This window comes from Eschrichtius robustus, chromosome 3 (assembly GCF_028021215.1).
Source record: "Eschrichtius robustus isolate mEscRob2 chromosome 3, mEscRob2.pri, whole genome shotgun sequence".
Classification (NCBI taxonomy): Eukaryota; Metazoa; Chordata; class Mammalia; order Artiodactyla; family Eschrichtiidae; genus Eschrichtius; species Eschrichtius robustus.
Window position 1 is genome coordinate 43,029,360 of NC_090826.1, and position 14,746 is coordinate 43,044,105.

Genomic DNA, 14,746 nt, shown 5'->3' on the forward strand with positions numbered 1-14,746 from the left:
GACAAGCTGCATTCTTTGGCAGTGACTTTATTTTTCCTTCACCACAAACCAGACTTGTACTATTTCCAGCCTCAGCACATTATTTAGGCACTTCCCCACTGCATTGTTTTATTTAGTTTCTGAAATTATATCATATTCGCTAACCTGGGTCCAATTTTTAATGCATTGCCTTTCAGACAGACAAGTTCACACTTTGATCTGTTTCTTTCTTGACTTGTAAACTCTGAGATTGGGGCCCATTTTATTTTTCACAACATTCATCATTTTATAGATGATTCATTATTTATTAAGAAACAATTGGAACACTTCAGAGATTTTCCTCATCAGAAGGTCAAACCTTGCTTTTTTGTGTGACTGACCCTGTCTTTGCCCTTTGCTCTGCCTCAGCACATTTTGTAATCCTTTGTTCCTTGTCTACTCTACCCCTATCCGTGATGCTGCATTTCTTTTCCTAACACATTTTAATTTAAATTTTTCCCTTTCTTTAAAGCAAATGCTTTTGCTTGGATTCTCTTTGGGGTTTTTTGTTGTTTTTTTGTTTTTTGCATGAGAACGTGGAGAATTAAAACATTAAAGAGGAAAAAAAATGTTTAAATTTACTTGAAATATATTTGCTTCTCTTACTGTGAATTCCCTCTTTCTCAAAATTTAAACTCACAGGGCAAGTACATGTATGTCTCCTATCAACACTGAGGAAATGGTAGTTAGATAAGGCATTTAAGTAGATGCTGGGGATAAAGGGAAGGGAGGAAGGGATGTGTACCTTGGATGACTAATGATGTCATTATAGGAAGGCCCAGATATTTGAGCCCCTATCGTGGTTGGTACATTTTCTTAGTTATTCCTTATAACATTCTTTTAAGATGGTATTCTATTCATTTTTCTGATGAGGAACCTTAGGCTTAGAGGTATTAAGTAACTTGCCTATGGTCACATACCTGGTAAGTGCCAGAGGCTGAAATTCTATGATATGTCTGTGTTCCTTCCACTATACTTTTCTATTATTAACCTAGATAGTGGGCATAGAAATTCTGAGCTTGAGAAGGATTGTGGAAGTAGAAGGAGATAATTAGTTTGATTTTGGACAAATTGAAGTTACTGTGGGATAGAAAGGTAGGTAGAAATTTCAGAGAGGCAACAAACCAGATTATCACTTGGAGAAGGAATGTTGGTTGTAATTTATATCAGGTTTTCCTTTTTGGTTTTATTGTGGCGTAATCCAGATCCTTAGCAAAATTTTCATAGCATGTTTACAAAATCCTGATAAGAATATATGACATGGATTACAGGAACATGAGTGCTTTGATTTAAATCATTCAGTTATCCAGTAATGTTTGAATCCCTACTATGTGAAAGATACTGTGCTAGGTAAATAGTATATATTGGTGAGCAAAACAGACATAATCCCTGCCTTTATCAAGCTTATAGTCTAGTGGTGAAGGAATACATTAATAAAATAGTCACGCAATCACCTTTTTAGCCCAGACACAAAATACTTCATGAATCATATTCATAGACATAGAGAGGTGAGGGCAGCCAACTGAACCACCCTTGAAGGTTGCCAGCATTTATATTAATTAGCAATTTACTACATTGGTGATTTAGATTTTCATAAACCCATTCATTTTGTACTAAGTGCCCTTGTACATTGTAAATGATTAATTTGTAAACGTTATTTTCCACAGGTCTTCAAAATCATATTTAGGGTTCACTTTTTGGAGGGATTGGTGGAGATACTATTATTATCAGTCATTCTTAAAGAATATACTTAGCAAAGCAAAAACAACTCTGTAATACCAGTGTTATAGCATGTATACTAACTTTAATAAGTATAGAAACACTGAAATGAGAAGGAACATGGGAGTAAGTTAATGGGTGACTATTTTTAGCTATTAGTAGATAACATTTTTAGTAGGTCATTTATTCATCTATCCATTCAGTGAGGAGCAAAAACAGACACAATTCTTATCATTGATCTTACAGTCTGGTGGGAAAGACAACATTTAAATTACTATAACTAAATATAAAATTACAACTATGACAAATGCTATGAAGGAAAGTTACTTGGTGTATAAGAGCCTATAATAGAGGAGAATGGTTAGTTAGGGAAGATTTCTGAGAAAATAGAAGTTGAACTGAGCTCAGAAGGAAGAAAAAAAGAGGTATTTAAGCAGAGTGATGGTGGAGGAGAGTGTTTCATGCAGAGAATACAGCAGGTGCTATGACTTCACCTAGGAGAGATCTTGCTTCTTTAAAGGATCTGAAAGAAGGCGGTGGGGCTAGAAAGCAGTGAGTGAGTTGTTAGATGAGGAAGGAGAGGGTGAGTGGTAGGTAGGTAGGTAACCAGACTATGCAGGGCTTTGGAGGTCTTGTTAAGGACTTTGGACTTCATCCTAAGAGCAGTGGGAAGCTATTGAAGGAGTTTTAAAGTATGTTGAGGAGGGCATAGGGTTGGATTTGTTTTGGAAAGATTGCTGTAACTTCTGGGTAGAGAACAAATTGAGATTTTCCTAGCTAATCTTGTACACCAAGAAAGAAATGGGAACTTAGACTGGAGTATTGGCAATAGACATGGAAAGAAATGAACAGATTCCATCAGCATTTCAATAGAAAATAAATTCACTAGAACCCGGTGATGTATTAAATATGGGAAGGTAAAGGGAAGGGAGGTACCAAGGATGTTTCTGTCTTCCAGAACTAGAAAGGTGGTTGTGTCATTTACTGAGATAGGGAAGAGGACCAGGTTTTGGAGGGGAGTTCATTTTGGGGCATCGAATTAGAACTGTCAAAGTAGAGCCTGGAGTTTAAAAGCGAGATCTAGACTGGAACATAAATTTGTGAATCATTTATATCTAGGTGGTAGTTTTAGCTGTCAACATGGACATAGTTTTGGTGAAGAGTATAGGGCAGGAGAAGAGACCAGGACAAAAACAGTCACATTTGTGACTCCATATACCGTCACATCATGAGGTTCTGGGGATTAGAATTTCAGCATAAGAATTTTGGGGGACACAGTTCAGCATATAACCCTTCTAGGTCAAAGGTGTTTTTCTCTGTGCTAAATAATAAATGTTCAAACCTTCAAATTTACTTTGAAAAAAGGAATAAAACAGAAGTACTGTGTAACTGCCATTGTCAAAACACACCTTTTTCACAAAAGAGCATTTCTTTTTTTTTTTTTGTGGCCACGCCACACAGCATGCGGGATCTTAGTTACCCGACCAGGGATCGAACCCATGCCCTCTGCAGTGGAAGTGCGGAGTCTTAACCACTGGACTGTCAGGGAAGCCCACAAAGGAGCATTTCTAATGAACATCACCAGATAAACTGCTTGAAAACAAAGGAGTCAATGCAGGCACTATCCATCACTCTTTTTTTTGGGTGGGGGAGGTGGGTAAGTGCCAAACCCGAGCCCCCTGCAGTGGAAGCGCAGAGCCCTAACCACTGGACCACCAGGGAATTCCCCCATCACTCTTAACGTTATCTAGAATGATCTTCAGTTCCATTGGAGGACTCATGAAATTCTTAGCATATAATTGTAATCACAGCTATGATTTGTTACTGCAAAAGACCGCAAATCAAAATTGGTAAAGGGAAAAGGTGCATAGGTCCATAGAAAAGGCACAGGCTTCTAAGAGTTCTCTCCTAGTGGAGTCACACAGAATGTGCTTAATTCTCCAGCACTGAATTGTGCCAACATGTTTGAAGTGTTGTCTACCAGGGAAGCCCAAAGTACTGAGCCACTGCCTAACATATACCAAAATTCTAGACTCCCAGAGGGAAAGCAGGTGTTCAGCATAAATCGTACTGTTCACACAAAGAGTTTAGGCACAGTGAGCCATCAGTTAGGGAATGTTGAGAACTGTCCCAGAGTCCAGATCTTTTAAACAGTGCTGTTTTTATATCCCCGCCCAATCTTCCATTCAGTGTCTTCTAGCTGACAGGAGAAACAAGTTTACATTTTGCCACCTAGAAAATACCATTGGATCTCTACTTACTAAATAGTAATTCATACTTAAGGTCATTTTTAATAAGTATGATGGGAATTAAAACTAGGTGTGTGTGGTAAGTGGTAAGAAGGGTGAGGCTATCTTTAAAATATCAGGAGTTCTTAGTCATTTTCTTCCCTATAGAGGGTTTCTGAAAAGTTGCATATAAACTGAAATTAGAATGGTGAATCACTTAAAATATCTAGAGGGTTTCTTTCGTTTAACAAAAATACCAAAGAAGAAAATACATCCATAATGTGAATAAGGGGTTTTGTTTTTCTATCTATTAATATGCTTCTTCGTAAGGTAGAGCTTTCCTTTTCTGTTCTGCTTTCTGTGTTCTGTGTTCACCCATATGTGAACCACAAGACCAAAGAAATCTAGCCTCTTAAAAAGCACATGCTTAGAGACAGTTAAAGTCTTTTTGTTTGTAGTAGGTATGTTCAAGGATTAAGGAGTACCTCATTACCCACAGTCTTATACGAATTGTTCCACTGACTTCCGTATGAGTCATATCTTGATGTGGATGGCAGGTCATCAAGACTGGTCAGTTGGTTTGGGACTGAGAATAATGAAAGGTAGTCTAGACTGGAAATCGTAATTCAAGGGTTGAAAATCTGAGCTGGCAGGGGTTACAACAGAGGCCGAAGAGTTTCTTGTATTCAGAGACAAGCCAGAAAGATAGGACCAAAGCCAGGGGCAATAGTAGTTAGCTTCAAGTCTGCAAACCAGAGTCATTTGATGTTGGAGAGAAAGCAGAGGGTTAGAATAACTTACTACAGGAAGTATCAGAGACTCAAATCTTATAATTTAATTTTTCAGACTGAAAATCCCATATTCATAAATAGCAGTGTTTTAAAAACAGTGTTCTATTGATTCCTAGGATTCTGTGAAGGTACCCCAGGTAGGAGTGGGGGTGTGGGATTCTATTTTTCTGTCAGCAATAGAATCTATTTTACAGGGCAGTTTCAAAATGGATTTGATGTTCTTTGAAATTCTTAACAACTTTTAGAAGTTGTTGACATTATAAAACCTTTATTGCAGATGAAAAATCTTTATAACTTTATTAGAAATTCTTTATTTTGATGGCTTTCTTAAAATGTCATTTCAATGTAGTATAAATGGACAAAGTCCAAATCATTAACTTGGAGAATCTCCTTCCTATCCAGCAACCAAGCATGTGATGTAGTGGAAATTACCAGCTTAAAAGGGAGACCAGAATTCTTATTCCAACATTGTCAGTAATTTTGTGACTGTAGGCAAGCTTGGGCCTGTAAAATGAGAGAGTTGTTCTTAAGTGAATTTCTAAGATTCTTTTTTGACAAGTTTTACTTACCTTTGTCATAGTCTAGTCCATTTCTTCTTTTTTAAAAAAAATTGTTGTATTTCATTTTCATCTTTATTGAGTTATAATTGACATACAAAATTGAAAATTCAGTCCATTTCTTAAACGTTGGAATGCTTTTCTATAGTCACATACTAGTAGAGACAGAATAATATTGTAGTAGCTAACATTTATTTAGCTAACATTTATTTAATGAGCTTTTGTATGTGTGTCTCATGCTGTACCGGGACAGCAGTTACAAGTCTCCTTTAATTCTTACAGTAGTCCTGGTACTTTACACATAGAGAAACTGAGTCTAATAGAGGTTAAGTAAATAACTTGGTCAAGGTCTTATGACTAATAAGTAGCAGATCAGGGACAGGCTTTTTGACTCTGAACTATGAAACTTTTCTGCATCAAAAGTTAGCCTGCTAGGTATAAAACCTTAAAGAGGTGAATTTCTAAACCAGAGGTGCAACAGCCATTTTTATGATCTTTAATAACAGAAGGGTCATGTAACTTTTATATGCACTATAAAGCCTGGTCAACAAAGTTATTTTTCTAGTGCATAAAAGATGCTCTGAGTTTGACCTACAAACTGAAAATTTTTGTATATATACAGACTTGTTTAAAAGGAAATATTTGTTAAAAAAATAATTTTATAAAGCAAAAAATTGCCTGTAGTCACAATGGTGTAGATATATAGGGCTGAAAGAAAGTTTTCATACTGTGCTAAAGAAATGCAGTTTTTAATTAGTTAATTAATTTTTGGCTGCTTTGGGTCTTCGTTGCTGCGCGTGGGCTACCTCTAGTTGCGGTGAGCGGAGCTACTCTTCATTGTGGTGCACGGGCTTCTCATTGCAGTGGCTTCTCTTGTTGCGGAGCACGGGCTCTAGGTGCGCGGGCTTCAGTATTTGTGGCACATGGGCTCAGTAGTTGTGGCTCGCAGGCTCTAGAGCACAGGCTCAGTAGTTGTGGCGCATGGGCTTAGTTGCTCTGCGGCATGTGGGATCTTCCCAGACCAGGGCTCGAACCCATGTCCCCTGCATTGGCAGGCGGATTCTTAACCACTGCGCCACCAGGGAAGTCCTGAAATACAGTCAGTTTTGTACTTCACTTCCTCTTTGAAAGCTAGAAGAATTGACAGTCTCTTCTCACTTGATGACTGCACTTGTTAACTAAAGTTTTACTGTATTCTGTATAATCGTCTTAATTCTTTTATAGGTAGACACCTATGTAATTAAGCTGAGGCTAGAGGCAGAGTCTGTCAATATTGTGTGGTAGGGAGGAGGATTGGGGAAAGCTTTAGGTCAACAAGCTGCTAGACGAGGTAGAATTTGGACCAAGAGACCTGCAGGGGAAAGTAGAGGGGATAGCAAGAACAAAGCCAGTAAGATGGACAGGCATGAAACATAGGAAACAGCTAATTGGGCTGCAGTAATAAATATAGCTCTTCGAATGCAGTGTTAATAGTTATAATAGCTACTATTTATTGAGTTCCTGCCATTCCAAGGTTCACCATCTTTCTCATTTAAGTCTTATAGCAACCATATAAGGTAGGGTAACCCAGATAGGTTAAATCACTTCAACACAGTCACTCTGTTAAGTGGCAGAGAAGTGACTTTAACCCAAGGTTATCTGGATCCAAGAACCATACTTAATAATAAATCTTCTTTGCATGTAATATGAACTAAATAAATACTTGGATGAAGAATATAGTTCTGATAAGCACTCACATGCTTGGTTATTATTTCCTAAATCATGAGCTAGAAGTATGAAAGTAACCATTAATGATTTTATGTGGAAATTCGTAAAACATGAAACTTTGAACTACTGACATTTTACCAGAGAATGTAATCTTAATTATTTGATAAAGGATTTACTGTGTTTTGAGATCTTTAATTACAGATTTGTTCTGAATCTCAGAGAAAAGAAATATTTAAAGTCTTAAGTTGAACTGCCTTTGACAAGAAACTCAATAATAACTACTGTCAAAAAAGGGGTTTGGGCTTCCCTGGTGGCGCAGTGGTTGAGAATCTGCCTGCCAATGCAGGGGACACAGGTTCGAGCCCTGGTCTGGGAAGATCCCACATGCCACGGAGCAACTGGGCCCGTGAGCCACAATTACTGAGCCTGCGCGTCTGGAGCCTGTGCTCCGCAACAAGAGAGGCCACGACGGTGAGAGGCCTGCGCACCGCGATGAAGAGTGACCCCCGCTTGCCGCAACTAGAGAAAGCCCTCGCACAGAAACGAAGACCCAACACAGCCAAAAATAAATAAATAAATAAAATTTAAAAATATGTTAAAAAAAAAGGGGGTTTATAAGAATAAGGCTAATTTAAAGGGACATAATGGTATCTTTAAGAGACATTGTAGTGAAGTGCATTTTTCCTTGAATTAAATATTTCAGTATTTGAGCCTACTTTATATGTATCTGAGACTTTCCCCTAAAATTTCTCTTTGAAAAGGATATTTATACTTAAGCCCTTATGAAGGCTCTAATTATGGGTGCATTCTTAATTATTTTATTTTGAACCGCAGAAGCCATTGGCTCAAAACAGCTTCAGTTGATGCTAGTTCTGAATGCTTATGGAGGTTATTTCACAGAATTTTTTTTTTTTTAAAGCTTAACACAAATTTAGCAATTATTCCTGGAGGCATAATCTCATACTTGCAAATGTTGGCTGTCATTGTAAATGAGTGCTTAAATTGTAGAAATCATGAGTGATCCTACAGGATGAATGAAAATAACATTTTCTAATGTAATGTGAATAGGTAGTTGTGATTTAACGTAAATTTTCCCATGAAAACATCATACATGGATTGAAAGTGTTATGTCTCAGTTTATTCAGTAGAGATGTTGTCTGAAACACCATATTAGGTGGCTCAAAAATGGTTTTAGCCACAATGAAATCATTAGGTCAGAGATGCACTATTTCCCTCGTATTCATTGAGGTCTCTTCCCAAATGTCTCATCAGAGAGATTTTTTCTGAGTATCTTACCTAAAGAAGCAGTCTCCATCAATCTAGGAACTTTATTTTGTTTACTCTTCACTCCCCATCACCTAGCACATAATACTCAGGTATCTGTTGAAAGACTGTATAGAGTGTGAATAAAATTATCTCATAAGTGTGAGTAGGAAAAAAAAGCAATACAGTTGACCCTTGAACAACACAGGTTTGGACTGCACGGGTCTCCTTATACACAGATTTTTTTTTTCAACAAATACATACTACAGTACTACATGATCCATGGTTGGTTGAGTCCTTGGATGTGTATTCCGTGTGGAAGGAAGGTGGCCTCATTTGGCTCACTGGATTATCATATCTAAATATGTATCCAAAAGCCTAAAAGAAATTTTACAGAAGTTTATTGCAATAATGTCCAGTCTTTCCAAATAAATAATAAATTTTAAGATTGTTGTCTGTATGGAAAGAAAGAATAAGTTTGCAAATAAGAAGAATCTATAATGGTCAATTCTAATGTAAATAATGATATACTGAGGCCACAAAACTCCGTTGTGGCCTACAGAATATTGAATACAGTCCATTTGGTTAATTAATTAGTTAAATTGATTTATCTTTTTGTGTATCAGGAGTGAATATGTCTGTGTTATATGGTTTTCCTTTAGAAATACTTCAAGTAACATTCCATTCCAGTTTTTCTGTAAAGCTGTGTTTCAGTATCCTTTAAACATAGGTAGATATGCTAAAGTTAAGGCAGGGTAAAACAGAATCTCATGCTACAGCATACTTGTCCAGTCTCCTTCTCCCCAAGGCCCCCTCCCCTAGCCAAAAAAGGAAGAAACAAAAGGAAAACACTACCCCAGAAAACAAATTTTTAAAAAATAATTCTTTTCTCCATTTTAAAAAATTTAGGAACAAGTTCCAGTTCCGGTCTATCATCCAACACCTAGCCAGACTCGCCTAGCAACTCAGCTGACTGAAGAGGAACAAATTAGGATAGCTCAAAGAATAGGCCTTATACAGCATCTGCCTAAAGGAGTTTATGACCCTGGAAGAGATGGATCAGAAAAAAAGATCCGGGAGTAAGTTTTAATTTATACATATTTCAAAGATCTATCTTCAGAGATCTGATTTTTAAAAATACTCTCCTGCATTTTGGAAGTCAGATGTTTAATCAGTTCTTGCAAGGAAATGTTTAGATGTAGCAATTAAGAAGAATTTTCATATAAAAATAGCTAAGAAATAAATGATGGTGTGCATTCTGGCCATTTTATATGTTGCCTCTGTCCACTTGGATGACAGTTAATGTCAGTTAAAAATGATTTACCTGTGTAATAACTGTGAAGTAGTACCAGCATTGCTGGTGGCCTAATCAATTGGGAAAGCCATTTGGCAGGATGTCAAGGACCTTTAGATCCTAAACCCTTTGAAACAGTTAATTCTAGAGATCTATCCTAAAATATGTACCTCACTTCAATCCCTAGAGTTTTATGCATAAAGATAGTCACCATAGTTTCATTTAGTGAAAAATAACAGTAGAGGAATACTTTGGTAGGTTATGTAGCCATTAAAATGGTTTGCTAAGGGTTTTAGTGATATGAGGAAAATCTTATCCATTTCTTAACTTGTAGAATAATTGTACTAAGCCTGATGAGTTAAATATAAGGGAGATTTTGTCCTCAGAGCTCATTATTGTCTGAGAATCCCTAATGAGGACAGCCATTCTCCTTTTAGGTTGAGAATGGTCTTTACCAACACAGACATAAAGTAATTTACTATGTTGTGTTTGGCTGTTTGAGCTGTAGCACCATTTAGGGCTAGTACTTAAGATTATAACCTATCTAGAATATTGACTGCCGAATTGGGTTGCTTCTTGAACCTGTAGAAGAGTGCAGTGAGCTTGAAACTGGGGTTATTGAAGAGAACTTTAGCCTGTAGCAGCCCAGTAAGTAGGCTGAAATTAGTGGTTCTGTATTTACATACAGGTATTAAAGTGAAAACTATCTGGGCTTACACTAAAAAAGCAGTTCAAATAAAATTAATCTAACATGGTTTTCTACGTACTAAAGCTTCACATTCTCCTTAAGGTTTCTTCTTTAATATGTAGCTGTTTTACAAGTAAAGTTCTAGCAGTGGACTTGATCCCTACGTGATACCTTTCTCTTTGCCCTGTTGATTGCTCTCAAACTCTTCAAATTCCCAGGTGATTGAAATAAGAGATTGTGGCTGTATAACACTTATTAGGAAAAAATTCAATCCGGATGCTTAGGTGGTAGGATGACAGGCAAGCCATTTTCATCTGTTCATGTTAACACTGTCTTTGTAATGGGGATTTTAAAGAGTATTCTAGATGGATCACTTCTCTAAAAATGCTTTCTTATTTCTCTCCCTCACCCTCAACAGGTGTGTGATCTGTATGATGGACTTTGTTTATGGGGACCCAATTCGATTTCTGCCGTGCATGCACATCTATCACCTGGACTGTATAGACGACTGGTTGATGAGATCCTTCACGTGCCCCTCCTGCATGGAGCCAGTTGATGCAGCACTGCTTTCGTCCTACGAGACTAATTGAGCCAGGGTCTCTCATCTGACTTCAAGTGAACCATCATTTTTGGTGGTTTTGATCTTTTGTCACTGAGCCCAAAGAGCCAGGGATTAGGAATTAAGATCATGCACAAAAGTTTCCTAAAAATTCCTGAATGGCTGCAGATGTTGGGGAAAAAAAGTATGTGATATTTTAGAAACTTAGGGGGAAAAGTAGGAAGGTATTTTTATGTAAAGCCTTGACCCAGTGTTCAAAAATATAATTGTATTTAGATCTTGTTATTGCTCCAGTACATAGGAATTGTGTAAAGTGTTATACAGCAGCTGTATATGTTTAAATTGTGTATGTTGAAGATTAGGAAAAAGATAGTGGTTGTTTTTCCTAAATGAAATAACTTTCTTCTTCCCCCCACCCAAATTCTTTTCTCAAGTTGCTGGCATTTGGGTCAAGGTTTTATTAAAAGCTACATTTTATAACACTGGCACAAAAAAAGTAGTTTTAAGCTTGTTTGCACAGTTCTTTTTTTCCATTGGAAATGGAATTCATTGCCTTAGGTCTTTTTAAATAGTGTATTATTATCGTTGGGGCTGGCTCTATGCTTGAAAACCAGTTTATTTATAACCTGTTATAAGTGCTATATCTGTTTGCAGTTAGGAAATGCAGAATTCAAAGTGATCTCCTAGCTTGTAAGCAAACTGAGATGCACTATCCCTTTTCTATAAAAAAATGAGTTAATGTGTCAAGAAACCAACTCTAGTAAAGTGGGGTTTAATATTACCCTTTCTTATGTGTTTCACCTAATTATTTTGGTTGTTAATATGGTGATAATTAAAAGTCAAGGTAAATTTTAAATATTAAGAATTCTGATTTATTGAGCTTGAATTATGCCACCATGTTTATGTAAAAATGAAAGTGGCACCATGGTTAAACTGAGAAAAGTTTCTCAGTTGTAACAATTTTGATTTATTCTTTCCTGTGACCTCCTTCCCTGTTGTCTTGAACATAGCAAAAGGATACTGCATCTCTTCTTATTGTAGTGCTGAGGTTACTGAAGTTATATAAAACACATCTCTGTTTCTGTTTCTTGGAAGGACAGTCCTGCTAGTTGACTGACAATTCTAAGCAGGGAGAATTAAGATAAATGTGTTTCATGTTTTGCACACAAATGCAGAATTTGTATAACCACATGACTTCATAGTTGTGATCTCAAAAAAGAAGGAATTTCTCTTTTATCTTTTTCTTGCAGTTAATATAAGAACACTGAATCTCTAAGCTTCTGAAGTGTTAGAGGTAGAGATGGTCTAGTAAAGATGTAGTTGTAATGTTTTATCCATTTAGCATGTGTTTATTTTTCTTTTTGTACTCGAAGGTGACATATTTGTTCAACTCAGTGATATTACAGCTAAAAAATCATTCATTAGCAAAAGGAGAAGCAATCTCAACCCAACAAATCAGAAATGTTTCTTTTTATTTTATATTGAGTTGAATATTTGACTTTAACACTTTTCTACATACAAAACACAAGTCTCTCGAAGGGTTCTTCATAATTGCATTATAGAAGAATTTAGTATGTCATAAGCACTTAAAAGATTTGACATTCAACTGTAGCAGTATCCATGTTGGTTAATTTTCTTAGGAGCCCCATGATGAGTTTGAGAAAAATTGAAAGAAATTAGATTATCAGGTTCTGTTAAATTGTTACATGTATCTTGCTTAAGTTTTTGTTCATTAATTTATATCCAATTACATAAAGCAAATTTGGAGGAAACACCTGAAGTTGTGCAATATTTTCAGCGGTATTACTTTATCTTTGTGTTTTCTACTTAAACATGATGTCTGTCATCAAGTATTATAGTCACTTTCTTTTTTTCTAGATTGTTAAAATTGGTAAATGAACTTTTTTTTTTAATCATCTTCTATGTTGCTGTTAGTCTTTATTACAAGGCTTCTTTCACAGAAGTTTGGCAGTAATATTGAAGGAACCAGGATTGAGCTGAACGCTATTTTTTTTTTTAAGGTATTTTGTATTCTTTAATTTTGATCTCCACATACCATGTTAAGAACCATCAGTTTTGGCTTTTACCAAGTTAAAGTTATAATACAGTTGTAAAGGGCTAAAGTTAGAATTGATTACATAAGAATATTCTAATCCTTTCTTTAAAACACACATGTATAAATTTACTTAAAAATTTCTAGGTATATATACTTTGGGGGAAGTATTTTTTATGGCTTGGCATTTAATACCATCTAGTCATAAATTTAGAAGCTTGATAGTTTCTAAATTTTCTTAAGCCAAATAATAGGTACAACATATTTGGATTTGGGCAAGATATGTTCAGGCTTAGCTGTAGGATTTGAGATGTCTGGAAAGCCTGACGAGGAAAAAATAAAAGAATCTTACTCTTTTAAATGTAAACCGAACAATTTGAAATACTTTAAGATACTTGTAGTTTGGTTCACACAAACCTTTTAAATGCTATGAGTGTTCTTCATAAGACATCTCAGGTATTAGAAGACTCTCCAACTACTTTCGGTGTCTGTGTAATATAAAACAGAGTATAGTGAGCATTGAGGTAACAAATTTTCTGTGAACAAAGCTCCTTCTTAAGGAAGCATGCATTTTAAAAAAGGAATAACAATAAAGGAGTCCAAAGCAGAACTGCCTATGGTCCTGAGACTGAAAATGGCAAACAGGAAAGAAGGTAAGTTTCTTTGGCATAATTCGGAAATGTAGGCAATTGGTGGCCATGTTTGCTTACAAAGGCATTGGCTAGCAATCAGTTTCTCAGAGTCAGCTGATGACACTTGCATGTTAAATGCATCAGAGCTAATCAGCTAATTTTTTAAGCCTTTAATTTTGAAATTGGTGGACATGAGAAAAGGTGGATTTTGGATAGTATCTCCTGAAGTAATACTAAATTTACCCACCTGAATTTAAAGATCATCTATTCTTTTACTGGGTATGGAAAAAGTTAGTGAAGTTAGTTTGTAACCCCTCCTTCTATACCCTGTGTAGCTCCCCTGTTCTAGTCTTACACTCAGCTAGACTTTCCTAAGACACAGGCCTGGTTCGGATGTCCCCATCATGTGAGGCATGGGCATGAGAGCCATCAGCGTCCTATGCAGTCTTATTCTGACTGCATTATATTATTCCTTTTGAGGACATAGCTGAATTCCTTATAATTTCTTCCCCCTTGGTCCCACTTTCAAAGTATTTTGCCATCATTAAATTAAAAAGTGTGGAGTAAAAATGTCCAACTACAAAATTTCCATCTTTGCATTTAATGTCATTACTGATTGACCCACTGTTAGGTGATTTACCTAAGAGCTATCAAGAAATGGTCTCTGAAAGAATTTTTTCTCAGTTCTGTATTGTCAGAATAGGTGTTTGCTTATGGCCAGGCAGTGGTTTAATGCTCATAATTCAGATTTAGAGAGGACTTTAGTTTGTAGTAATTCAAGTGAAACATAAGGGTTTAATGGGAGGAGTAACTGTAAAAGCTTGATTACATTATATAAAACACCTTAAAGCAGTACTTTTTCTGAGTGGTTTAAAAGATGTAGTAAGTTCGTTTTATATATTTAGGGAAAGTTAACTGGACTATTTGTTAGTTCTCTCTTCACATAAAGTACTATTTTTAACTAGAGGAAAATAACATCTTTTTTTTTTTAAAGCTCCTAAGAGTTACATTGTAACACATTAACGTTTATATTAAAATGACATAGAAGTTAGTAAATGGATGAGGCACATGTATCTGGGGAATATTAATTTAAATATACTTCGTAATTCTTCTTCTGAGAGCCTCTGGGTCTAAAAACAGCAGTGCTGGGTGATTATTTATTCAGATATTGATTGTCCTGATACAAGTATCCAGACTTTGCTTTTCCATTTATCCTTTGGCTGTTTCCTTGCTCTTC

The 14,746-nt window shown here is 36.2% G+C and overlaps 1 protein-coding gene across 1 annotated transcript in view; it reads left to right on the forward strand.

Annotated features, from left to right (window-relative positions):
* RNF11 (ring finger protein 11) overlaps nt 1–12,667 on the forward strand; it is a 34,580-nt gene extending 21,913 nt beyond the window's left edge. Inside the window, exons 2-3 of the mRNA XM_068539851.1 lie at nt 9,193–9,362; nt 10,684–12,667. Coding sequence (XP_068395952.1) covers nt 9,193–9,362; nt 10,684–10,855 — 342 coding nt within the window. The 3' untranslated portion in view covers nt 10,856–12,667. The remainder of the gene's footprint in view (nt 1–9,192; nt 9,363–10,683) is intronic.
* The last annotated feature ends 2,079 nt before the right edge of the window (nt 12,668–14,746 follow it).